Source organism: Anarhichas minor, unplaced genomic scaffold, assembly GCF_050575085.1.
Source record: "Anarhichas minor isolate MPS153535 unplaced genomic scaffold, ASM5057508v1 ptg000043l, whole genome shotgun sequence".
Lineage (NCBI taxonomy): Eukaryota > Metazoa > Chordata > Actinopteri > Perciformes > Anarhichadidae > Anarhichas > Anarhichas minor.
In genome coordinates this window covers 3,212,175-3,238,756 of record NW_027466489.1, presented here as the reverse complement: position 1 = coordinate 3,238,756, position 26,582 = coordinate 3,212,175, and the positions used below count along the sequence as shown (strand labels likewise).

Genomic DNA, 26,582 nt, shown 5'->3' with positions numbered 1-26,582 from the left:
CAGTCTGAGGAAAGAAGGAACATTTTATTAATTTATTTACTAAACAATGTAAGTGAAAAATGACACAAAACAAAATCGGACTAGAAGAAACTGGAAGTATTATTTAATATTTAAGCTCTCCAGTGGACGACTACTGGGCAGGTTCCACAGTGATCATCAGGGGCAACAATGAAGGACTTGCAGCACTGTATTGTGTCATGCTCAACATTTTATAGATGTGTGTGATTTAATATCTCCTTTCTCATAATATCAAACAAACAAACTAACTTTGTGAGCATTTGCATGAATGCGAAAAGGCTTCAGCTACTGTTACAACAGTTAATGCAGCGATGCTTCAGCTGCATACAATTCCCTATATGGGTGATTATATGATCTATAGTGGGTGGTGTAGTTTTATGAGGAAAGTAAGTCTCAGGTAGGAAGCTAGCACACACACAAACACACACACACACACACACACCTTGCACTGTTCATAGATGGACACACCCATCTCCTTATCATGTAAATATTAGAAAAGCTGGAAACGTAGTGAAGTAAAAAGGAAACGTTGTCCGGGGAAAGTAGGGCATTGCTCAATGATTATGTGTGTTAAGACCAAAATAAAGGAAAACTCAGGAGCTGAAAAATAAAAGAAAAAAAATTGGTGAAAGGTAAACGTTTTAATTTATTTTATCAAACGTTTGATGTGGTAGCTTTGTTTTTGTTAATACTGCTATAATTATGACTAAAAGTATCATATAGTGATATATTTAGATATATTTTTGACTTTTATCACCTTTTGTTAGTTTGGGGCTCCGTCTGCCTGTATTAGTGCTGAAACAATAATCAGTCAATGAGTTAATCAATAGAAAAGGAATAGACACAAATTTCAAAAACTGATTAATTAAATGTTCAAGTCATTTATCAGTCAAACAATGTCAATCATAGTTTCAGCTTCAAGAGGTGAGGATTTGCTGCCTCTCTCTCTTGGATATCACTCCTAAATAGAATATCTTTATGTTTTGGACTGTTCATTGGCAAAACAAATATTGATTGATTGATTTTTTTTATCTTTATTTATTTCCTTTTTATTTAATTTCAACATCTAGAAAAAGCCTATATGTTGTGTCTTTCACACCGAATCCAAACCACTGACCTCGGCACTCAAATGATCCATCTGTATTGAAGCAGTAGCTGTTTGTAGGACAGATACCCAGCTCGGTGCCACACTCATCAACGTCTAAAACAGATCCAAACACAAATACATTTAGAACGTCTGCCTGTCTTATTACTTACATGTATGGGATAATAAGCTCGGTATACAGTACCTACACAGGTGTTATTATGGAGTGTCCATCCCGCTCTGCATTCCTCACACTGGTCGTTTTCTGGGCCTGAACACTTGCTGCAGGTATCTGGACAGCTGTGCACCTGAGCAGCCAACAGACAACACAGGCAAGCAGCCTGCAGCAGGTTCCTGTGAAGCATCCTTTCTCCCATCTGTCCCATCAGGTCAGCAAGATACAGTTGTTTATCTCATTCAGAATATCACACCCAGGTTTGTTAAATGATGCGTGCGAGCTGGGATCATAATGATTGGGAACAGATTGCTGGCAAAATGAAGTATGTGAGGGATCCAAAAAACAATGCTTCACCTTTGAGACAATCCAAAAATATAGTTCAGTTTTCATGCATGCGTTCTGTAAAAGGACGTTTTCTGTACAACAATTTGAGCTTCATAGTCTTTTATGAAATGTGCTGTGTAAAGAAAGATTATTATCATTATTATTATTAATGAGAGCGCGCGCACAACATTCTCGCTCAAAGAGAAGTCTTGTTCTGATCTCGCGAGGGAACGTGTTGCCGGAAGAGAACTGTGGAAACGCGAGGAATGCGTGTACAGAAAGTGTAGCTTTGTGTTATCTAAAATATTTGATAAGTCATGACTGAATAGTTTGATGATTTCGACCACGTGGACGAGGTCTGGAATTTGATAGCCGCCAGTATTAGGAGGGTGAACCGGCTGCTGCGAGGCCGCGGAGCTGGGGAGCCTGGTGGTGTTCCTGTGGGTGCTGTGACCCTTCGAGAGCCACTAGAGGAAGACAGATTTAAAGAGTTGGACCTGTTGCTGCCTAATATCCAGTTATCAAAACGAGACTTCAGCGGGATACGTTAAAAAAACAGACGGGATCAAAGGAACAGTAAGTAAACCGTTTTGTTTCTCTGTACGGTTATTTCCATAATGTTGTCAAACACTTATTGTGAGAAGCTGTCAGGAGTCAAAAACAATTTCATTTTACTGACTGTAACGGGACATTGGCGCTGTGTCCCCATGTGTCACTTGTACAAAAACATGAGAAAACAGGGTTCAGGTTGAAAAATACCAACGTTTTACTTTACTTTATACTTCTGATTTAATTCATGAAAGATACATAATATTGTACTTTTTAGTCCTCGTGTACCTGGCCATGATAGTGACTTCAGATTCAATATACATACTTCACAAATATGATGCATAGATCAAACTACCACAGAATATAGTTGCAGTTGGCTCCACCTCAACCAGCTGCTCACGTGCTCAATATATTACTCCGGGATGGGTCCTCACCATTCGAAGTACTTTTTGCTAATAATACTTCTGCACATTTACATGTAGGACACACCAAGCATCTAATTGTACCTCAAAACAAACAAGAGACGTGAGTTGAGAGTTTTCTTTACCTCTTCTAAGTGCTTCGACTGAGTCTGAACTGTGTCGTCTTTTAAGTTTAAAAGCTGTGAACGCAGCCGACATGCGCTTCTCAAACTTCACAACTACTTTGTGGTTGATAATAGAATATACACCAAACATCCCGAGCGGGCGGAGCATGCAGCAACCCTCAAAGCACCGCCCCTCCGGGATGTCAGGCCGTCATTAAACGAGCACTTCCCCCGTGTCCTTGATATGACACTATAGATTGCACCAATAAGAGCCGCCGCCCTTCACTGAGAGACGGCCAATCACAATCCGAGATCCGCCACATAAATAAGCACATTTATTTATAGACAAGTGTTGGCAGACATACAGCAGGCTTCATGGACACATTGAGTCTGTAAGATTTTAAATTAAACATTTAGAAGCTTAAAAGGATATATATAAGGATATATATATAAATATATTCTATATTGGGTCAACAAATCCTATGTAAAGACCCAAATAAACAAATTATTTCATCCTAGAAACAAGTAAACTCTGTGTGGCCAAAGCCTGATATAATGTATTGATCTGTGCCATAGACCAGAGTTATTGTCCAAATAACGTTAAAAACACTTAAACATTGTCACACTCTGTGACATTTGCCTTCATAACAATGAACATTTGTTCTTCTCTGTGATTGTTGGGACATGCTGGATGGGCACCTGCACGATGATAGTGTATTGTTGCTGTCCTGCTACCCCAGAATTCAGCTGATTGAGACAAAGCCTGACAACCAGTTCCCAAACAATATTTACCTGGAGAATCAAATTTAACGGGGGAAAAAAAATCCTCTTTAATTATAAAAAAAAGCATCTTTAATAATAAGGAATGGTGTATAAAGGGGGTTCCAATAAAAAAAATAAACCAATAAACAAAATATCAAAACAGTCTGTGGGCATAAATCTATCTTTAGGCTAAATATTCACTCAAACCAGGTTTCCAAATGATCAAAATCAGAAAAGTTCAAACAGCAAAGAAGTCTCAAACGGGCCTAAAGACCAGAGTGTGTGCTTCAATCTGCTGAAATGAGGTCTGCAAGGAAAGATCAAAATGCACTGGATGTGAAATCCCCCTCCTCTCTTAACCCCTAAAGAAACAGCGTTGTCACATCCTGATTGGCCACTAGAGGAAATGCACCAAGCTGCTCTCAATTGTTAATCAGGAGCCAGTCCTCACTAGCTGCACAACAGGTGATCTGAATAACCCTCCAATCACTGTGACCTTCAGCTAAAATGATGTATGTACCAATGAATGAGGCTTTTACAGTATGTGTAAATAGAATAAACATTAAGGTAACTATTTAAGTTACATTTGATTCACATTAAGGTAAATTGTTAAGTTATACTGTATATGATAAACATAAAGGTGATTATTTAAGCACATTAAGCACATTATTTAAGTTATAGAAAGGAGTACGGCCATACAAGTATATATCCTTCTTCATATTCGTTTTGGACATATTATTTGGAATATTTATTTATTTAGTTTATTGACAAATTGCGTTATATTTTTACAGTTATTTTTTTTGCTTGTTCCTGTTTTTTTAATCATGTATTACATGTTTGAAATAGCCTATCTTCAAATCTATTTAAAACATTTGAGTCAGTCCCACAAACTCCGTACTGCTTGCTTAGATGTTCACTAGCATATCAGATCCACAGCTAAAAACCGTCCCTAACAAATACGCTACTTTCTCCTATTGAAGTAACAGACATAAGAACTGCGGTGCAATTAGTCAAAAAATCATTTAAGATTTCGGTAAAAGTAATGGGGCTGAAAACCCCAGACAGGGAAGTGAAGTCAGAAAGAAGCCTATTGAGAGATGAACTAACGTATTGTAGTTTGGTCATTTCATGGCATAACAGTGATATAGATCATTGCCGGCCGGCCTTTAATAGTGTCTTAGTGCTCCCAGTAGACCACACAACACTAACAATCTGTGCAATACAACAATTATTCTGTCTGTATATATAATATTTTAGTTATTGTGGATTTTTTACTTATTTATAATACTTGTGTTTTTACTGTCTCTTGTTTGCACAATACTGTATGCTGCTGTAATCCTGTAAATGTCCCCGCTGCGGGACAAATAAAGGATTATTTTATGATTATGTTATCCACAATTTGGATGAACTTGTCCTTCATGCACAGAGCAGCAACAATCTTTGGGTTCTTCAAACGCTTTGTCATAAAGTCTCCTCAACTTCACCACATTTACCGTAGGATGCCTTCTTCTGGTCTGGTCTCTCTTTAGTCTTTGCTCTCCATCCATCTGAGGCACTCCATTTCCACCCTGTCCATGTCCTTCTACCTGATCCTCTCACAGTCCTTCCCACAGTGAGCTCAAACAAGAGATCCTGGGTATGAGAGGGAAGCTGGAACAAGGGCAGCCCTTGAAGAAGCTCTGGTAGACTCCTGTCACTGCTTGGATGGGAGTCAAGTGTCACCAGAAGAAAACGTTCTCCAGCTCTGCCCAGCTGCTTGTCCGCTTGGATGACGCTCAAGGAGGCCGTGAAGACATCAGAGTAAGGGGAACATATCTGAGGGAGGCCCTTGTCGTCCTCCTTTGTCTTGATAACCTCTTTGTTCCGATGGGTCCATTCCTCTGCTCTCTCCAAGGCTTTGCGGGTCAAGACGAGCACAACTCGGCCGCCCCGGTTGTTCAGCTCCAGCAGCTGGGAGTGCAGCCACGGCATAGGCCCCAGAGTGCACTGCTCCTTCCTGCTCCACTGGTCCGCAGACACACTGAAGCCCTGGTCACAGAGCTGGGATCCGAGTCCACATACTGACTCCGAAACATGATGATCCACATCCGGGGGGCTCAGCAACACCACATGACCCTTTCTGCCAACTTTAAAAAGGAAAAACAAGGGGACGGATGTCTGATAGTTGTTCCATCATGGTTTCCTTCATTACAAGTAGTGGTATTATAAGACAATACTCACTCTTTACAAATCCGCCATGACGGCAGCTCCACACCCATTCTATAAAAATCAGAAAATGAACGAGTAAATCTTAGCAGAAATACACCACAGGGATATTTATAATTTCAGTGCCACAAATAATTGATAAAAGATATGCATCAGTAGTGCTAGTGCAGACTTTATGAACAATTCCCAGATCTAGCAAACATGGTTTTGATGTTTGGGCCAAATGAAATGAGCCTTTTTGGGAAATGCCTGGGGAGATTTGGTTCAAGTTGGACAATGCATATTTCATCATGGGTCGGTTAGAAATTCCAGAGCAGAGAGTTTATGCAGCATCCAGTCTGTTCTTACATATTCAACACACTAAATGCAAAAAGAAAGAAATGAATAAAACTCACTCTTGACGAAGTCATGAAGGAGATAAAATGCAAGCACAGTCAAGCAAAGCAACAGCATGACGCCAACAACCAGGAGACTCCAGCGCCACCTGCCAGCTGCGAGTAGTACAAAACAAACTCCTGTTTTATAAAAAGCTCAAGAAACAGGTGCTGTATTTCAGCAGAATATGTCCCAACCAGGACCAGTTTGTGTATTATAAACTGTGTAGGACTCACTGTTTTTAACACAGAATGGACCCAGCTCATCTCCCATTCCCTTGACTTTCACCTGCCCAAATGGATAAACATTAATGACTTATTTAGCATCAGTAACTAAGTAAATATAGGACTCATAGAAGGATGTCTGCAAATACTTTACCATCACACATGGTGAATACTGAAGTTTGATGTCTTCAAACAGCCCTCTTTTCTCCTGACGAGGACACAATTATACATCTTGGTCATTTAAAACGTGTGCTGTGTAGCCAGGCGTCATTCAAACCAACAGAACTTCACTTTAGATTCTAGCAGAGATCCCAAAGTTTCCAATGTTTTTCAAATATCGGGAAATTTGTGTAACATTTTGCAAAAGACTTCTAAAATATTTCATTTAATGGTGCAGCAATAAAAAAACATGGATATTTCAGGCAGTGTAAACATGAGACAAGCTGACACAGAATATATAATGTGACCCTGTCGAACAGGCTGGAATAAGATGATTCTTCCAAATGTAAAGCACCGTGGAAATAAAAGGGATTGTTTGAAGGCTGCGAATAAGGGGTACAAGGTTCAGTATTACAGTTTCTTACCCACTGTCCCTTGCTGTTTTGTGTCCATGTGCCGTTTGCCAGCTGTTGTCTAAAGCCCTTCATCTCCCTGCAGGTGTTTTCTTTGTGGCAGGGCCACACTTCCCCCTCCAGCCTGCAGGGGGCAGACAGGTTCCACCACAGCTTTGTGTGGTAGCTGCCCATTTCACCCTCTATCACAGACACTGACACATTGTGCCATACGTTCTTTTGGAGGAAATCTGGAGTGGACACGTAGGAAACATCAGCATACCAAAGGTAAACTGCCAACCCTTCACCCTTCACCCTGTAAACTCAGACAGGAAGAAAGTGAACTAAAAGAAGAGATTTCGCACCTTTGTTAATGAAGGGGCAGCTTAGAGAGCGCATCGGCTTGTCATTCCATACCTAAAACACACACACACACACACACACACACACAAACACACATCATATAGGTCAGCATAGACACAACACTGCTGATGTGGTGGCCATAAGTAATCGTGATGTTTAAGTGATGGTACCTGGAGACACATGCAGGGGGTCACAGAATACAGTGGGATGAGCGTCCTGTTCCATCTCTACAAAGAAACATTTAACACATCGTGGCTTTAACGAGAGCGACAAACAAGTGGTGGAGAGTGACTGAACATTTACTCAGGTAATGCAGGTCCTTAACTTTACTTCATTTTATGCCACTTTAAAATACTACTGAATTTCAGACAGAAAATACATTCTGTTGATTCATCTTTTCAAGCAACAATGCAAAACACTTTTACTTTTACTTTTTACACTTAAAGTACATTTTGCTGATAATACCTGCTGTACTTATACATCTTAACTGAAATTTGAATGCGACATTTAAAAAAAAATATTGTTGTATTGCCACTTTCTACTTCAGCAAAGGATTTGAATACTTAAATTCATCACTGATATACAACACTGACCTGACATATTCCATTCTGCTCGTACTGGACGCACACAGAGGGGAGGCTTTTATTCCTGCCAGCAAACTGCAGCTCCACCTGATTCAACTCCTGCTTAATTACACAGCTGAGTCTAGTCACTGAAAGGAGGGAAAGAAAAAAAACGGTTAATTTCCCCGAAGACAAATACAAAAACAAAACGGCACAAGGAAATCAAACACACGTATAATGTGGGGATTATTTACCACGACACTGTTCCACACGTTCCTGCTGCTCCAGGGAGCACACTGCAGAGAGATTATACAGTATGTGTCACTACTAGTAGCCAGATATGAGTTCAACAGGTGCTTTGTGGTTAAAAGACCAAACTTTACCTTCATCTAGAGAAGGAGCGTCAACTTGTCGACTTAGATGTGACGGTTTAGAAGAAAAAACAGTCACATAACTGCTGAAGGAAACCCCAGCTGGCTTATAGATCACCATGGAAAACTATAGAAGTCAAACACACACACACACACACACACACACACACACACACACACACACACACACACACAGAGTTTATAAGACTGGAGGTGAGCATACACTACATCCCTATTGACATTACAGACTTTATGTTCCAGCACAGGGAGGTTACAGTACCTTTGCTCGGTGTGTCAGATTAAGAGCGGCATGATTAACCGTAAACTCCACCTTCTTGCACGAGGGCATGACAGACGCTGCGCTGTAACACAGTGTCACAGACGCTGTTGCAACACAGAAAAAGTGGAGCTTCAGTAATGGAAAATTAGGAACAGCACCTAAAACTCACTTCCAAACCCACGCTTAAAGAGCATACCAGCGTTGTTTTCGCGTTTGAAGCCATTAACTATGAACAGAGAATACTTAACATATCGTACATTTGTGCGTGTATTGTAATAGCAATTGTTTTTCCAAAACACGCCACCAGGTTTTACTGTAACTCATTTACTGGATTCTAATCGATCACATTAAACTTTCTAGCCAGTGAACAGTTTGTCACGGGTTAATAAAGGGCTTCATGTAGCCTCAGTTTATACCTTTTGGTTTTCTCACTGTCTCCTCGCTATAATCCTCTTCATCATGCCCAGAGGGGCCTTCCTCCTCCATGTCGTTATCTGGATTGAAGTTGATCTCTGCGTCTATCACCAGGCATAATGCACACAGCGCCCCGTCCCTGCAGCAGATCTTGAAACGTGGAGTCAGGTTTTGGACGCCCACACCGTTATCCTCTGGTACGATAAGAGGCATCTCATCCTTTACGGTGCAATCAGAAAGACCCTAAAAGGAGGCAAAATTCAATTTGGAAAACGAGGAAGACACATGTTTAACGTGTGGCATCACATTGTAACTGAATGTTATCTGGATGGTAAATATTTACTGTTCAGAGGACTGTATTATGATTAATGTACATACAACACCTATTTATTGACAAGCTGGCAGATAGTTTACTCCCTGTGTTGGTTTGAGTTAATGTTTGAGAATAAAACACTTTATCAGAGACAAGGGAAATTAAAATGTCTGAGCAGGCTGCACCAGAACTAAAAGGAAATTAAAAGTGTGATCTGTCAACAAAGCTGTATGTACTATACTGCAGCAGAGGAAATATCTACTTCAGTGTATCCTAGCAGTGCACCCCCCAGTACCTGCAAGCAAATGACTTCATGGCTGTCATATCCAGAAATCTCCAAGCCACAGGCTGACATGCGTAGAGTGAGTAAAACACACCAAATGGACCATCCAGGAAGAAACATTTTGCCTCCAAATGATTTGAGTCCTACAGCATATTTCTCCAAACATCTTTCTCCAGGAGCGACATGACAACCTTGTTAAACAAGTCCAGTGTCTTCTTGCTCGTCACGGCTTTTGGCTGGAGATTAGCTTGAGATTATCTTGGCTGAAACTGCACATTGGCAGAGAAGGCAGTGACTCGAGGCAAACTTATTAGAGCTGTGGTTGATGGGTTTCACCTTTGTTCATGTCTTGGGGAAGAAGAGACATACATTAGTGCAGGTATAGGCAGTTGTTTCTTCATAAGTTTCCTGTGAATAAAAACACGCTTCAACAGTTGTACACAACACATTTTCCTTTTTGATACAAACTGACTCCAACAGTTTTCTGGTGTACAACTAATTTGATTACTCAAGTTCACAAATCCTTGGACATAATCACTGGGAACTGGGTAGTTCCCCTTTCTAAAACACCTTCAAGCACTAAACAAGCCAACAGTGCTTTGACTTAAGATCAGACAGGACTATATTGATGTAACATCAGACATTAAATAAAATGACACAAGTAATCTCATTGAAACCTCATGTAGGTTACTTACCGTGATTAGTAATCCACTGTAAGTCAATTTCTCTCCTCAGAGCAGCTACACCTTGTCAGTTACCTAGAAGTGTTGCAATTGAACCACACAGCACGTGACTGTCCTGACTCAGGAGACGTCCCTCCCTCTCCCCCGTCGCTCTCTCTCTCTCTCTCTCTCCCCTGTCTCTCTCTCTCTCTCTCTCCCCCGTCCCTCCCTCTCCCCCGTCTCTCTCTCTCTCTCTCTCTCCCCCGTCTCTCTCTCTCTCTCTCCCCCGTCCCTCCCTCTCCCCCGTCTCTCCCTCTCCCCCCGTCTTTCTCTATCTCTGATTTACAGCACAGACTAACCATGTCAGAATGCACATAGTCGTGAAACTTCCTGCTCTGAATTACTCATTACAGCATAACAAGCACGACCTACTGTAGATGGGTCAAAGTCCACAACTTTTTCTTTTTTCTTTTTTAAAATCAAAACAAGACTCCTCCTTCAGTGTTATTATAGATTAACTTTTCACACAGAGCTGCATTTTACTGTGAAAGTAGACAACGATTTGTGACTTTGTCTTGTTAAGTGGATATGACAAAGATCCTTCCTGTGGCTGTTCTTTGTTAACTGTGCCCTGATAAACAGGTTTATCACCCATGAGAATGCACATACCTTTGAACTGGAGTTCATTGGGAGAAGATAATCTCATGCAACACAATAACAAACGCCTCCACAGCAGTTCGACTGGTTTGACCACATAGCGTTAAACTAAATTCAAAACCCTGGTCTGTTTATTATTCTCCAGAAATGTGTGTTAGTGCACTGGCACGAAACATTTCCATTGTTAATGATTCATATATTTACTATTTGACTGAAGTATTTCACTCTTCAACATCTAACTGATTGCTGTTTCCAGATTAAGATTCGACCCATCTCCTTTTGTTCACGCTACCTGTAAACAAACATAAAGTGAAGCACCGTCTATGTATTTGAACCGTCTCTGCTGCTTACTTTGAACGTGATCTCACAGAAATATACATTAGGCAACAAAACAAACGTTAGGTTAAGGCAACAAAACCATCTAGTTAGGTTTAGGAACAACGTCACATACATGACTTCACTATAACTCAACAACACTTTGGGTTTTAAACACCGGTCTCCCATCCACCTCCCCTCCCCCCACCATCACCAGATGTTCTTACTCTTTATGCTACGTTATAGCTCTAACCATTGCATTATCAGGTGGATCATTTTTATTCACGTCTTTCATTTTATTCAAGTTCAATTCTAAATGCAGAAACATTTATTATTTTTGTCATATTTCTTTATATTGTTGAGTTGACAGGAGAGGATTTGATTATTAGCCTACTTTTCCCAAAACTGTGCGATTTGATGTGTGTTATTGTGCATTTCCCTTTATTTCATTTAGATGCTTCTGTTTACTGTATTTACTGTACATTTGCTCCATTTGAATATACCTTTTCATACATGGAAAGTGCAACTGTTAACCAGGTAGCTGAAATGACCAGCCCTGCCACATATAATCACATTTTGAAAAATGAATTAAAAGCCCTGTTGTTACTCCTTGACAAATACTATGTAAGCAGTAGAGTGACATTCCTCTGCTTTCACTTTCTGTTTTCACAGTGGACAGACAGGCGTATGCGGGGTTAAATGTATAAGTAAACTGACTCATTTTGAGTCCAAACTGTGACACTGTGTCATTTTTAGGGTTGACTCCACAGATAAAGATGAGAATTGAATCTATCTTTAACAGCTCTGTGCGATCATGAGTGGAGGGCTGTTGTGCTGCAGGACAAATGCCACAATTACTAGATCAGCTCTTTTCTCTTAATCTCTTAATAATTTAATTCTTAAATTTGAAGAATTATTCCAAACAAATTAAGCATAACTGACAAACCCTTTAGGTAAATGAATTAAGTTCATACAAGACAACCAGAGATCTGGGAAATAGTTTATTGGTTCATGTTAGTAACTGGTGAAAGTCTTTTTCCATGATGACTTAGTTTGTGTTATACTCATTTCTATTTCAAATAAAATCAAATTCAAATAAAAAGTGATTCAACAAGGTTCCCAGTTAAAGTTGTCTGATGATGAAATCATCCAGCTGGCTCTGCAGGGCATACTCAGCAGACATGAGCCAGCAGTGATGTGTGGGCGGAGAGACGATACTGTAGTCAACAGCACTGGCCCTACAAAAGAAACACGAATATGTTTGTGTATTAGAGCAATTACAATTAAAGCACTCTCAAACAGACTTCTCTTTGACACCAACTAAAATGTACCTGGTAACGTCAATCTCCTGGTCTTTGATCTTAAGTCTTGTTGAGGGACTTTGTTGCACCTCCTCATAAACTGCTGGCTTTAGAGCTGGACGCACAGAGGACAAACAATAAAGCAACGACACCGAAGAGCATGCACTTAAAGAGACACTGCACACAATATTTGTCTCTTTGAATACATTATTTCCATTAAAACCACCACAGCTGGTTTTCAATTTAAACTTAATTTGAATTGTCTGATTCACACATTCAATGTATTGACCTGATATCAAATCATAAAAACAAATGCAGCCTTTTCACCCACCTAAAATCCCAGAAACGTTGTTGTCCAATGGTCGCTGTCTCAAAACCGGCCAGAGGAATTCTTCTCCATTCTGCTCATGAATTACGATGATCATGCGTGTGTCCCCAGCTGCAACGTCTATTTCCTTGTCCCGTCTAATCACTGTCAAACTAGAAAAATATGCACCTTGTCTTAATTATATTATGGTGTCTTTTTAAAGGCCCTGCACACTAGCACAGGTCATTTTACTTTTCTGGACAATCTTCAATTGTAGATACAAATTAACATTTGTTTCTAATAGTGAATTAGTGACACATTAAAACTCATGAATACCATCAGTGAAGTGGGGTGTTTGGGGGCTGCTCTTGCACTTTTTGCTCTCAGTGCTCTCTTTGTTAAGACACGCATTTATGGGAAGCACTCGTTTTGAAGAAAACGTTTTTTTCATTTTAGGAATTATGCTGACTTGCGTTCTTGCAGAGAGGCAAATGAGAATATTGATACCACTCTCATGTATGCGCAGTAAATATTAAGCTGCGGCCGGTTACCTTAGCTTAGCACAAAGATTGGAAAAGGGGCGTTAGGGTTAGATTAACAGCTGACCAACGAAATACGCATACCAGTATCTCTAAAGCTCAATTTGCATTCCTTTTGTTCAATCTGTTCAAAAAAAACATTACAATGCAAAGTCACCTTCCAGCTGTGATGGGATCCTGTCCAACGTGGAGTGTCAGTGTATGTCCCTGTCGTACAGTGATTTCTTTGGCGTCGATCTCAACATGCAGGTCATTCTTCAAGTGGATGACAATCCTTCTGAAGCCTCCATTCTCTACTGAATCAAGCTCACCGTTCACAGACAGCTCTGATACAAAAGAGAACAAATGCAACTTGTCACCACATGTATACACAGTACAAGAACACACATCCTTCACTGAAGTAAAAGTACCAGAACAACAATGTAAAGAAAATACTCAGTTACAAGTAAAAGTCCTTTGGAAAATAGTAATGGCACAAAGAGGAGTATTACTGACCCCTGTTGGGATGATGAAGTAGTTTAAGGCGAACATCTCCAGTGACATCAAAGCACAGTGGAAGAGACAGATTCTCAGTTTTTAGCAAAAATCTGTGAGAAAGAGGAACTAGAGAGAAACATAGAGTCACACAGCAGTACACACCGCTGTCAGATTATCTTTGTTTACTATTTACGCTTACAGACAAGAACGTCCTCTAGGTAAAGTGCACCCTCTTCCACAGCACAACAAATGACTTATATAAACTATAACATGAATTATTAGATACTCTACCATCAGTTGCAATGGGTGACACCATAGTGGGAAGTATTCCGCTGTCGTAATCAACTACGCCGTAATCCCAATCAGCTGTAAATACATTTACACAAAACAAGTTGTGTACATTAATATCACAAATCTTTTGAGGATTTTTGCATTACTTGACACCCACATTCTGACATCCAACCTCAGCTTCAAAACAAACCACTAAATAAAAACGTTATTCTACTGCCCACCAGTTAAAGTAAATCCAAATGAAACATGTTATGTGTGTTGTTGTTTTTTTCAAATTCACCTGCAAGTAATTTTACCAAAAGGATTTGGTGGAAAGTTTAGGCTAAGGGGCAGAGAAGAAGTGACTTTCATACATTGAATGTGTTGTAATTACATTGAATGTGTTGTGATTCTGTTATCCTGTTCTACACATGACATCTATTGCACTTCTGTCCATCATGGGAGAGGGATCCCACAGGTCTCTCCCTCTTTTTTCCCCGTTAAAGGTTTTTTTTGGGGGAGTTTTTCCCGGATCCGATGTGAGGGTTCCGGGACAAGAGGATGTCAAATGTGTACATATTGTAAAGCCCTCCGAGGCAGATTTGTAATTTGTGATTTTGGGCTATACAAAAATAACTTGAATTGAATTCAATTCAATTGAACTTAAATTCAGATCCAATAGCAGCATCAGGTGGTTATTTATGAAGTAGTTTACATTTTGACTCATAAAACATGTAATGGAAGCAAACATCTTTTGTTAGTACAAATTTAACATTTTCCAACAATTCATTGTCTTTCACTATGTGTGTTGGTACAAATACAACAGAATCAGATGGATTTATAGAGTTATGCAGCCTTGGGTGCTTTTTATAGATGAACATGGTTGGTTGGTATCATGACAACAAAATTAGAAGGATGGATCAAAACTGGCACAGAAAATGAGTTTACCTGCAACTGGGTGGAAGAGGACTCCTGGTAAAGTAACAGAAAAAAAAAAAAAAAATGAAACATCTGTTATTATCTTGCATTTACATTTTCTGTAAAAATACAGATTTTGCAACTTTTGTTGATTTTGTTGCAACTATAGCTAGTAATTTGTTTAGGAAGGCACAGAGGAATTAGTTTCTATATCATAGATAACACAAGTTACAGAAGTTTTTTATAGTATGGAGGAGCTTTGCATTCATCACTAAAAGTATTCCAATATTACAAGACCTTTATTTTGTAATTTAGTATAAACTATTAGATAAGAGCCACCCTCTTGATGCTACTGCTAAGAAGAACTACATGTTTAGCTCATAAGATCATCATTGCACCTAAAATAAATGCAGATGTAGAATAAACGTTGCCTTAGATTCCACAAACTCGGGTGTCCCTCAGGAAATGTGAACAAATCTATACAGTAAAATATGTACACTAGTGTAGTATTAAAACAGTGCACATGTACCTGGATCAGGAAGAAGAGGAGCTCCTAAAAGGAAAAAGATGATAGCATGAAATGATGATACAGTTATGATTCGTCAATTATCTTGCAACCTCCTCCACCTTCAGTTTTTCTGTTCAGTTCTTTTCTTGCATCATTAAAGCAAAGCATTGTACAGCAGGTGGTTATTTATGAAGTAGTTTACATTTTGACTCATAAGACATGTAATGGAAGCAAACATCTTTTGTTAGTACAAATGTAACATCTTCCAACAATTCATTGTCTTTCACTATGTGTGTTGGATGCAAATACAACAGAATCAGATGGATTTATAGGGTTATGCAGCCTTGGGTGCTTTTTATAGATGAACATGGTTGGTTGGTATCATGACAACAAAATTAGAAGGATGGATCAAAACTGGCACAGAAAATAAGTTTACCTGCAACTCCCACGTTATCAACTTGGATGCGGGAGGTGGAGAATGAACAGTGAAATTAAAAAAAAAATGTTTTGTTGATTTTGTTGCAACTATAGCTAGTAATTTGTTTAGGAAGGCACAGAGCAATTAGTTTCTAAAAACTTTAAATATCATAGATAACACAAGTTACAGAAGTTTTTTTATAGTATGGAGGAGCTTTGCATTCATCACTAAAACTATTCCAATATTACAAGACCTTTATTTTGTCATTTAGTATAAACTATTAGATAAGAGCCACCCTCTTGATGCTACTGCTAAGAAGAACTACATATTTAGCTCATAAGATCATCATTGCAGCCTAAAATAAATGCAGATGTAGAATAAACGTTGTCTTAGATTCCACAAACTCGGGTGTCCCTCAAGAAATGTGAACAAATCTATACAGTAAAATATGTACACTAGTGTAGTATTAAAACAGTGCACATGTACCTCGATCAAGTAGAAAAGGAGCTCCTACAAGGAAAAAGATGATAGCATGAAATGATGATACAGTTATGATTCGTCAATGATCTTGCAACCTCCTCCACCTTCAGTTTTTCTGTTCAGTTATTTTCTTGCATCATTAAAGCAAAGCATTGTACAGCAGGTGGTTATTTATGAAGTAGTTTACATTTTGACTCATAAAACATGTAATGGAAGCAAACATCTTTTGTTAGCACAAATTTAACATCTTCCAACAATTCATTGTCTTTCACTATGTGTGTTGGATGCAAATACAACAGAATCAGATGGATTTATAGGGTTATGCAGCCTTGGGTGCTTTTTATAGATGAACATGGTTGGTTGGTATCATGACAACAAAATTAGAAGGATGGATCAAAACTGGCACAGAAAATAAGTTTACCTGCAACTCCCACGTTATCAACTTGGATGCGGGAGGTGAAGACTCTTGATCTAACTGGAAAATGAACAGTGAAATAAAAAATGAAACATCTGTTATTATCTTGCATTTACATTTTCTGTAAAAATACAGATTTTGCAACTTTTGTTGATTTTGTTGCAACTATAGCTAGTAATTTGTTTAGGAAGGCACAGAGGAATTAGTTTCTATATCATAGATAACACAAGTTACAGAAGTTTTTTATAGTATAGAGGAGCTTTGCATTCATCACTAAAACTATTCCAATATTACAAGACCTTTATTTTGTAATTTAGTATAAACTATTAGATAAGAGCCACCCTCTTGATGCTACTGCTAAGAAGAACTACATATTTAGCTCATAAGATCATCATTGCACCTAAAATAAATGCAGATGTAGAATAAACGTTGCCTTAGATTCCACAAACTCGGGTGTCCCTCAGGAAATATGAACAAATCTCTATATACAGTAAAATATGTACACTAGTGTAGTATTAAAACAGTGCACATGTACCTGGATCAGGGAGAAGACCAGCTCCTAAAAGGAAAAAGATGATAGCATGAAATGATGATACAGTTCTGCTTTGTCAATTATCTTGCAACCTCCTCCACCTTCAGTTTTTCTGTTCAGTTATTTTCTTGCATAATTAAAGCAAAGCATTGTACTGCGAAGAATGCAAAGATTTACTCATGAGAAATGTTTTCTATATGCTTTAGGCCAGTGATTCTCAACTGGTGGTTCGCGGACCCGTTTTTAGTGGGTCCCGGGCCTTTGCCTGAAAAAAAAAGAAATCAAAATAATCCTGTGCTTTATTTTGAAGGGGATTTTTTATGCAGCGGAGTGCCGTCTATTCACACTCCTTAACAATATTTGGTGTTAATGCCTTGTAATGCTAATATCAGCAGGCAATAAACTGAAAACTATACTTCTGTCAAATGACACTACAAGTAGGCGAATTGAAGACATGTCGGATGACATCAAACAACAGGCCACAGCTCGAATTTAGGCAAGTAGTCATTTTGCATTACAAATGGACGAATCTACAGACATAACAAACAAAGCAGTTTTACTCGTTTACATGAAACATGTGTGGGACGGGGACTTACAGGAACAATTGATCTGCACAAGAGAGCTCCCTACTACTACGACTGCAGAGGACATTTTCAGCTCAGGTTCAAACTGCATCTTTTCATTAAATCAATTTGTCCAACCATTTGATGGTGGGTCCCGCAGCCAGACCAGTTGAGAACCACTCCTTTAGGCTATTTAGAGGATGTTTTTGTACATTTATTTGATATAGTTCATTCATAAAATGTTTTAGATGTAAATTGATATTTGGCTATGCATCAATTGGTTGTGTTACAATTTTGCAAAGATGCAGCATCTGTTTCTCAAATTTTTGGCTGTGATTGAGTATTTCTGATGCATATTTGGAGTGCAAAAGTGTATAAAATAGATTATACTATTATATGTTACGTCAGAACAATGCAGATGTGTATCTATGTCTTACCTGGTACACTGCGTGCTGTAAAAAAAAAGAAGATAACGTGAATCAACGTTAAGAATTGAGACTAAAATAATTGATTGACTATCGATTTTCCGTTTTTGCGAAGAGTGGTACCCCAAGTTGGATTTATCTCAGGTTAAAGCATTTCGAAATGCTATTATTGTTTCCGACACTGTCACAAAGACAACCGGATCGCTTTTTGTTTTCCTCGGAGCCTACTACAAGTGACAACTTTAGCAACTTATTCAGACCATCAGGGAAAAAGGAAGAAACTTATTCAAATATTTAACATCATGGGGTCTCTCCTCTTGTGCAGTGAGCAGGCAGCCTCTCCCTCACTGCAACCGACACAACCACCAAGCTTTATGCAGAAGTGTATCTGTCGTGTCAGGTTGGTGCAGATGTGTTATGTGTGTTATGTCTTACCTGGTATACCAGGAGGTCCTGTGAAAAAGAAAAAAGATGATAACTTCAAATTACGATAGTTGTTAATTTACTTAGGCTATATATACATTACAGTACATTATGTGATTAATTCATCAATAGTGTATCTTTCATGTCTTACCTGGCATAGGGTAATACTGTCCTGTTAAAAAGAGAGAGATTATGACAAAAATTAACATTAATTCATTAATTAACTTTAAAATAATTATGCTGTTCGCAAATTAGCTTGTATTGATGCAACATTATATGTCATTATTGTGAATTAATCAACTGTATTTCCAGTTCCACACACTTAAAATTTGATTTATATATTTTTAAGTGCCACCTACAAGCTGTAGTCAAGGAATCTGTAGTTCTTTTATAAATGCAACAACCGTACATTGTGATTACACCACCTGTCATCAAATCAAATCATACAGATGTGTCACCTGTGTTTGTTTTGTGTATTTTTTTCCCCCGTTTGCGTTGCTTACGAGTAAGACCGGAGGTTATCCGTTGAGTGTTCTGATTAAACATCGGTTGGCGACCCATTTGATATTGTCTGCTTCCCTCTATCGCTACACCTTCCTTGGGTTTATGGAGCACATCTGTGTTCTCCCCCTGAGGCTTGGTGACCACCATTGATGTGAGTGGGGTTACAAAGCTGTACTTCAGCGACAGCTCAAAGGCCTCTTTCTTCGCGTTCTCCTTCTCAGGTCCAGATAACACCAGCCTGTGTCACAAATTGTGTATATGTTTTAAACATGACAGTTGACTTGACAAGAAAGTAAGATGAAGTTACTTAACAGCTAAGATTATCTTATATTGTCTACTATTATTGTTGTAACCTCATGCTGTCTCTAGGCTTTCCTTACAATTAATGTATGCACACACACCCATACACACACATATCACTTTTCACTTTGTCAACAAATTAGAGCTGAAATAATTGTTAACGCTAATTTTAGCGTTAACGTTTAACTTAAACTTAAACTAGCTATCTACGGCTGATAAATTATGCAAGGGACAGTCATCATTTCTGCTCAGTCCACGGCCGTCAACTTACTTAAATTGAAGACCTGTTGTTTCACAAATTATAGTTTACAACGAATTTTGAGTGTAAATCTTCCACCTTTACAAATGTAAACCGCATCGTGTCCTGCAAAGGCGTAACAGTAACTAAAGGGCGTAGCAAACGGTCAATTTTGATAATTGATTAAATCCTTTAAGTCACAACGAAATGGCTAAACATTCTCTGGTAAAGGCTTCTCAAATGTGATGGTTTGCTGTGTTTTACAATTTACAGTGTTGTAAATAAAAGACATTAAAAGATTTTGGACTGTTTTTCAGTCAAAACAAGCAATTTAAAGACGTCACCTTGACGTCACAAACTACCTTTGTGGTAATTCCCGCTGCGTGTAGGACACATTTTGCCATGATGACACACACACAGACTCATAAGGTGAAAACAATATAAGCCTCACGCTGTTGCGGCTGGTAACAAAGAGAAAAGGTGTCGACATCACACTCACTCTTTCTCCAGAAGCTGTTTGACTGTGAGGTAGGCCCAAACCCTCTGGATGTGGCTGTCAGACGCTGGTCCATTGGACTCCACGGTAGCATTTGTGTCAGAAAACCTCACCCTTCTGTTGCTCTGTCATAGTCCAAATACATTTCTATGTCATAAATCATGTTATATTTATGGACACACAAGGCTTTTACAAAATATTACAGCTGAGGTGCAGGGTGGAGCAATCCTAACTGAAATGGCGACAACTTGTGGAGTGAAGGTTTCAATGTCGTTGTCGGTGATCTGACCGGCCACCACAATCTCAGAGCCATTATAATATTGGCTGAAGTTAGTCTGGGTTAGATTGGTCCCACCATTATAGATCATGGTCACATCTGTCAACAGAGGAGTGGCCACCTCTTCATAGAAACCCTATTGACATACAGTATGGACACTGTATAAATGTTTATCTCTCCACAGCCAACCATGATTCATTTTATCTATGAAAATGTAACAAATCACATGGTAAACAGTATTTATAATGGGAGCAAGTGATTTCAAATACCTTCAGCTGTAAGTTAGCATCCGAGTCTTCATAAATCCGTCGTGCTACACCGTTGCTCTGCAGCGACATCTTCTCAAGGAACTCAAAATTGACATCAAAACCAAAACCAAGGCAGTAGAGTGGGAATTTGTCCGCGATAGCCTCTCTGACATTTGACTGTATGACTTCCAGATTTGTCACCCCTGCAAAGACACACGTTTTCAAGCAAGGGGAAGAGAAGGGAATGTTTCTGTAAATTATTAATAATAATAATTTGATCGTCAACGTTATGAATGAAACTTCAACCTTTTTGGTACAGCCCTACTTCGTCATTATTTTCTTTTGATTACCGTCAGCTGAGCACCTCGTCTTGTTCGGACTTGAAGCATTGTGCATTGTCCTTTTTGTCCCTCTCAAATATGTGTCCCTTCTGTAAAGCTTCAGGCTATCTGTCTGAGAACACTGTTTCTATTGTGAAATCAGATTTGTTTACTGTTCTTCCCTGAAATACACTCTGACGTCACAACATCTGTTGTGTCACCCACCTGTCATGCTTGGCCCCACACATTGATGAAGAAAGAAAAAAAGCCAAGTTTACATTGCGTATCTCACATACTATCTGAACCATTCAGGGTATACCAATGAAATGTACCAGCTTCCAAATTAAGATTTGTAGCCAGTTATGTTATGCATGTAAAAACAAATTTGCCACTCACGATCCTCACTAATGCGTCAAGCATAAATCACGTTTTAATTGCAAACCATTTCTGACATCTGTTTCCTTCTTTTGGTAGTCTATAAAATGAAATATTTGGGTCTCATTTTTTGTTGTCACATCCCACTGGACAGCATATAGAAGGCATGTGCAAGTTTGAGAGTGGGCTTGAACCTGGAACCCAAAAGGGCTGCGGCCAACAGGGAAATAACATTTGACGCGGTTCTTATGTTAGCTGCAAGACGTGTCCTGTCGTTAGGGTCTAAAAGTATTTGTGTGTGTGTGTGTTTCATTGTAACCTGAGGTAGGGTCTCCATCGGTGAGAAGTATAAGCATAGACGCTGAACCTTCTCTGGGATGTGCATTCAGCATACGTGCTCCTGCCAACACTGCTTTGTTAATGTCAGTGGCTGAAATTAAAATGAAAACGTGTCATTACCACCGTTCTGCTGTCCAATGTTCCCAACCCTTCATAAAATATTTATTTAAAACCTCACATCCTCTTTCGACAATTTCGCGTGAAAATTTCTTGGCACTCTCCAAATTTTCCATGTTGGCCTGAACAAGTTCTCGTTTCCAGTGGAAAATGCTGCTATCAAAAGTGATAAGACCAAAGTGGTCGTCCTCTGCCAGGTCACTCAAGATGTGGATCAATGCTATCCGGGTCTGGGCAAAGACATCATTCACACATTAGAGCTTTTATACAAATAAGAAACCATGCAATACTATTTGATTAGTGTGTGTTTGTTTATTGCTTTAATAAACATAATAGACTTAATTAACTGAAAAGGAGTAAAAGCCTCCAGTGCTACAGTGGAAATCTGTCACAAACACTCGCACAATACTATACCTGTTGCATTTTTCGTCCGTGCATTGAGCCACTTTGATCAATAACGAAGACAACATTTTTTGGTATGCTGGCAAGATTAGATGGAGCAAAGTGATGAACGAAGTACCGATCTGATTTCTTGGGGGAAAGAAAGTTTGATTGGTTAGAAAAGAGTGTTGAAAAGACGGGAAGATAAAGTAGCTGAAGTATGGTATTTTGTAACAATGCTAATAGACAATTCAAAGTTAGCAGTCTTCCAGGAAATGCACTCTTTCTTTACCTTGATGTCTCCCAGTGAGGGGTTCCTGTTGACGTCATAAACAATAACCAGATCTCCATTCATACCCTGCTCTCCACAGCTGTCACACGTTTTCTGTTGGTCCTCTGTCGGGTAGAAATACACCCACGCCTGGAAAAAAGGATGAATCAGGCTTGATAGACGTTTGAACGGGTTTATTGGTCAAAAAGATGAGCCTCTGCCTTTGATTTAATTTGGTTAGATTCAACTTTATTGTGTCTGCACAGCGTTGGGCACTAGTGATGCAGTGTGGCATCAAACCAGAAAGTGATAACTGTTTGGAAAGTGCATATAGAAATCCAGTATTTAAAAATGAATGAATGATACTAAGAGACGTGCACAAGGATGAGCAATAAGACAGAATGTTGTATGTCCAGTGGCATTGTGGTGTCATTATGATATAGTTAAACAGTTAAATATGGGTCGGAATAAGACAAAAAATTGAGTTCCAGAATTTGTAATCTCTGCATGCTGTACCTGTTTGTCCACATGTGTTTTGGTGATGGCATTAGCCAGCGCTTTGGTGCTTAGTCCTCCCTTAACCTCGATGAACTTGATGCCTGCTTTCTCATTAATGTACACATCAACCTGGCATTAAGAATGAAATGAAATAGTTAGAAGCTCAGACCATGGGAGCTGTTTCTACCCCGTCATTGTTTTCCTGAATAGATACCAACAGGAGACACACCTTGAAGTCTTTGACAGGCTGCATGGGTCGAGCGTGGATCTGCAGCTCGTACTTGCCAAGCCTGCGTCCCAGCAGCTCCTCGTATGTGAGTTCAAAGGTGACCTTTTTGTGAGCAGCCACGGTCACAGAGGTCTTGAATTCCTCCAGGGTCCTTCCTACAGAACTGCAACAGACACGATAATCATTTATTTAAAGCAGTGGTTCCCCCTTCTTATGATCTTAGTGTGGGTGTGAGATGTGAGTTAAAATTAAGAGTGAGTTTTTTCTTCTCAGATTGTTTTATTTGAAGGATTTTAAAGACCTGAAGATGTTAAAATAGAAAAAAAAACTAAAAACATTATTTTGTACAAAAGATACATTTTTTCTTATTCTTCTCTCACACAAGGCTTTTTTTTTACAAAGTAAAATATTAAAACAACCTGTACAAGACCTGGCAATAAAAGAATCCATTGATCCATGTACCTGACAAGCCCAGCAGTTTCGCCACGGGACACGGCTTCAGTGTACTGCTGCTGAGCTTTCTCTTTGCCCTTCACAACACCATCGTAGACTTGGCCATCTATAAACCTGAAGAAAGACCAAGGAGAAGTCTGTGTTTATGTAAAGATGTGAAGATTTATCTTCATGGTTTTTTTGAATGTATAATGAAATGAAAATTCTTGTAAATATAATTTTTTGCTTCACACACATTCTGAATTTACTGATGAAGGCGTTCTTAGGAATCCGGACTTGAAATTCTATTTCCTTTGACTCGTTCATACGATTGGCCACGCGGCTTGTGATGACAGTGGTTGCATAACGACTGGTCACTGTTGAGTTGATGTGAAAGCTGTAGATATCCCAGTCATCCTGAACAAATAGAGGAGGAGGCGCATTTCACAATGAAATAAATAGCTCAGTTTATTTTGCAGGCTGACGACTAGCTGACCAAAGATCAGATAATGGGGAAGTGTTGGTGGGGGGCATCAGTGGAATCTCATTGGTCTGACTGCAGAAACACCCCCTTCTTCTTATTTATCCAGTGTTTTGCATTGGTGGAATTTAACTAAGTACATTTACTCAATACTTCACTAAAGTAAAAAGTCAAGGTATTTTACTTGAGTATTCCCATTTTCTGCTACTTTATACTTCTACTCCACTACATCTCAGAGGGAAATATTATACATTTGTCTCTACATGTGTCTTACTTGACTGAGAGTTTTCAAACACTTTCTGTCCAGTGAAAACCATTTTTCTCAAATGTTGTTGATTTTGAATTTGAATGTTTGTGATGAACTGAAGGATGTAGTGTTCCTTTATGGTTTGAGAAAAGTCTCCTACTAACTTGAAAATCACCTTGGATCAGCTGGAAAGTGCATCGTCATAAGGCTGAAAACAGGGCTGTTTTTTCTGACTCATGAAAAGTTCTTGAAAATGTGTGGTTCTCACAGGACAGCAATGCTACAAACATATGATGATCATATAGAATATGATGCATTACTGTAGGCTAACTAGCATATAAAGTATTTAACATTAGCACATCCTTGAACATCTACAGAAGAAACATAGACATTCATGCAGCAATAACATTAATCCAAAAAGATATAATAACCCAGACGAATGATTTTACTTCAGAATGAGTACTTTTACTTTTGATACTTTGATCGTTTGCTGATAATATTGACATACTTTTACTTTAAAAAGGTTTTGAATTCAGGACTTTTTTGTAGTAAAGTATTTTCACAGTGTGGTTTTAGTACATTTACTGAATTAAGTACCTGAATACTTCCTCCACCACTGTTTTGATTTCACATGGCACACTCCCAATACTCCTTAACATTTACCAGGTCTTAACCATGAAATGTAATGACTAATAAGGACACTGAATTCGTTCGCTATAGCTTTTCCGTAACCTAACCTAAATAGATATATTTCATAAATTCAGTTTCCTTACAGTGGCGTCTCTTTGTCTGATTTTGTGGCCTTACCTTGTTTGGTAGTGTGGTGGCCAAAGCCAGCAGCAGCCCAAAAAGGGTGATTTGCACCACAGCTCTCTCCATGATGGCTCCCACCAGAGTGCAACACAGGCAGCTAAAACTGTCTTTTAAACTCAAACAGACGAGGACAACATCACTGTGTACATAATCTTGTTTTTAAAAGGGCAAACTCCTCTTTCTCTGTCCGCTGTTTCAACAACTCAGTCACTTGCACACCCACACAAAAATACATAGTACCACCCACTTTCCTCCTCTGCATACTGCCAGGAATCCCACACAGAGCTATCAGAAAAATTCAGGACAAAAAAAAGCTGAACTTTAGCAGAAATTCAACCGCTTTCGTGAGCTTTACTGTTGACATTGAGGGTCCAGCCTGCCTACTTTACCGGGGCAACACTGAAACCTTTCATGCAAACAGACAAAGTGAATGAAAGAAGTATGTGACTGATATTGTATGGTGTCAAGCAAAAATGAATTTATTATTTCTATCTTCAAGTATGTACAGCTTTTGTGAAATGTACCGATCTGACGAGGTCAGGAATTGGCAGGGAAAACAGGTGATACAGCAGGCAAAAGGAACCATACACCTTGCTTTCATTGCAAGCATTAAAGAGATCAAATACGGGATTTACTGTGTAAAGCACAACGAAAATAGCTGCATCGGAGATGTTCTCAGGAAAAAGAAAAACAATCTATATTTCATCATGGAAGAAATTTTGCATTTAAAACAAAATATTGTCACGCTGTGCTAACATGGAAGGTTTTTGAAGCGGCGCTCCACCAATTGTATACATAAAGTCCAGTTTACTTATTATTACTTCCACTGTTGTATAATGTGGTTCTGAAAATTAGAAAAATAATGATGAGGTCAAAGATGATATTGAGCTGCATTATGTGAAATTTAGGTTACAGCATTTCTGGAGCTTGACCCATACTGGGTCTGGATCATTACACCCAACATACTTCTTTACTGCATGGATTTTTTTTTTGCCACTACTTTGTTTTACCAGGATGCATCATCATATTGGTGCATTCAACAAACTATTTTTAAGAGGGAAATCTGCTAAGTAAAGTTCTACAAGAGAAGTAAGTGTTGAAAGTGTAGTCTTTGAGGCAGCACTATTGAAATAACTGATAGCGTGATAGCGTAATATTTGTTGGAGATCTTTGAATTAAGTCAGCCATAGTACATACAATTAACTGTATGAGCCAGATGATCTTGTGAGGCCAGCATTGAATAAACATGATTTAGAAAACCTATGCATTATACAAATAACATGTCAAACAGGCTTCTCAATAATTCTCATTCTTCATGTGCCTCTAACGTCACCATATCATCAACATTTATCAAACAGCCAGTTATCTCGTAAAAACCACAAAGGCAACCATATGTTAAGCTACAGACTGCATTAGTAGAGGT

General features: G+C 38.9%; 2 protein-coding genes across 2 annotated transcripts; both read right to left on the bottom strand.

Moving 5' to 3' along the window:
* Nucleotides 1–4,902: 4,902 nt before the first annotated feature.
* On the bottom strand, nt 4,903–9,503 carry il17rc (interleukin 17 receptor C). The gene is made up of 14 exons (XM_076111156.1): nt 9,396–9,503; nt 8,790–9,030; nt 8,374–8,477; nt 8,106–8,220; nt 7,977–8,018; nt 7,753–7,871; nt 7,330–7,386; nt 7,162–7,213; nt 6,830–7,047; nt 6,400–6,453; nt 6,258–6,309; nt 6,042–6,137; nt 5,662–5,700; nt 4,903–5,567 (listed from the first exon to the last, which is right to left on the bottom strand). The coding sequence occupies exons 1-14, from the start codon at nt 9,501–9,503 to the stop codon at nt 4,903–4,905; spliced, it is 1,962 nt and encodes a 653-aa protein (XP_075967271.1).
* A 2,637-nt stretch (nt 9,504–12,140) lies between these two features.
* Nucleotides 12,141–25,225, bottom strand: LOC142970735 (inter-alpha-trypsin inhibitor heavy chain H3-like). The gene is made up of 23 exons (XM_076111155.1): nt 25,154–25,225; nt 23,875–24,035; nt 23,649–23,753; nt 23,187–23,349; nt 22,976–23,086; nt 22,481–22,609; nt 22,222–22,338; nt 21,869–22,037; nt 21,671–21,781; nt 20,678–20,859; nt 20,365–20,544; nt 20,135–20,256; nt 19,097–19,335; nt 18,745–18,765; nt 18,606–18,623; nt 18,183–18,197; nt 16,657–16,710; nt 13,933–14,007; nt 13,660–13,767; nt 13,322–13,490; nt 12,650–12,798; nt 12,349–12,433; nt 12,141–12,255 (listed from the first exon to the last, which is right to left on the bottom strand). The coding sequence occupies exons 1-23, from the start codon at nt 25,223–25,225 to the stop codon at nt 12,141–12,143; spliced, it is 2,670 nt and encodes an 889-aa protein (XP_075967270.1).
* Between the last annotated feature and the right edge of the window lie 1,357 nt (nt 25,226–26,582).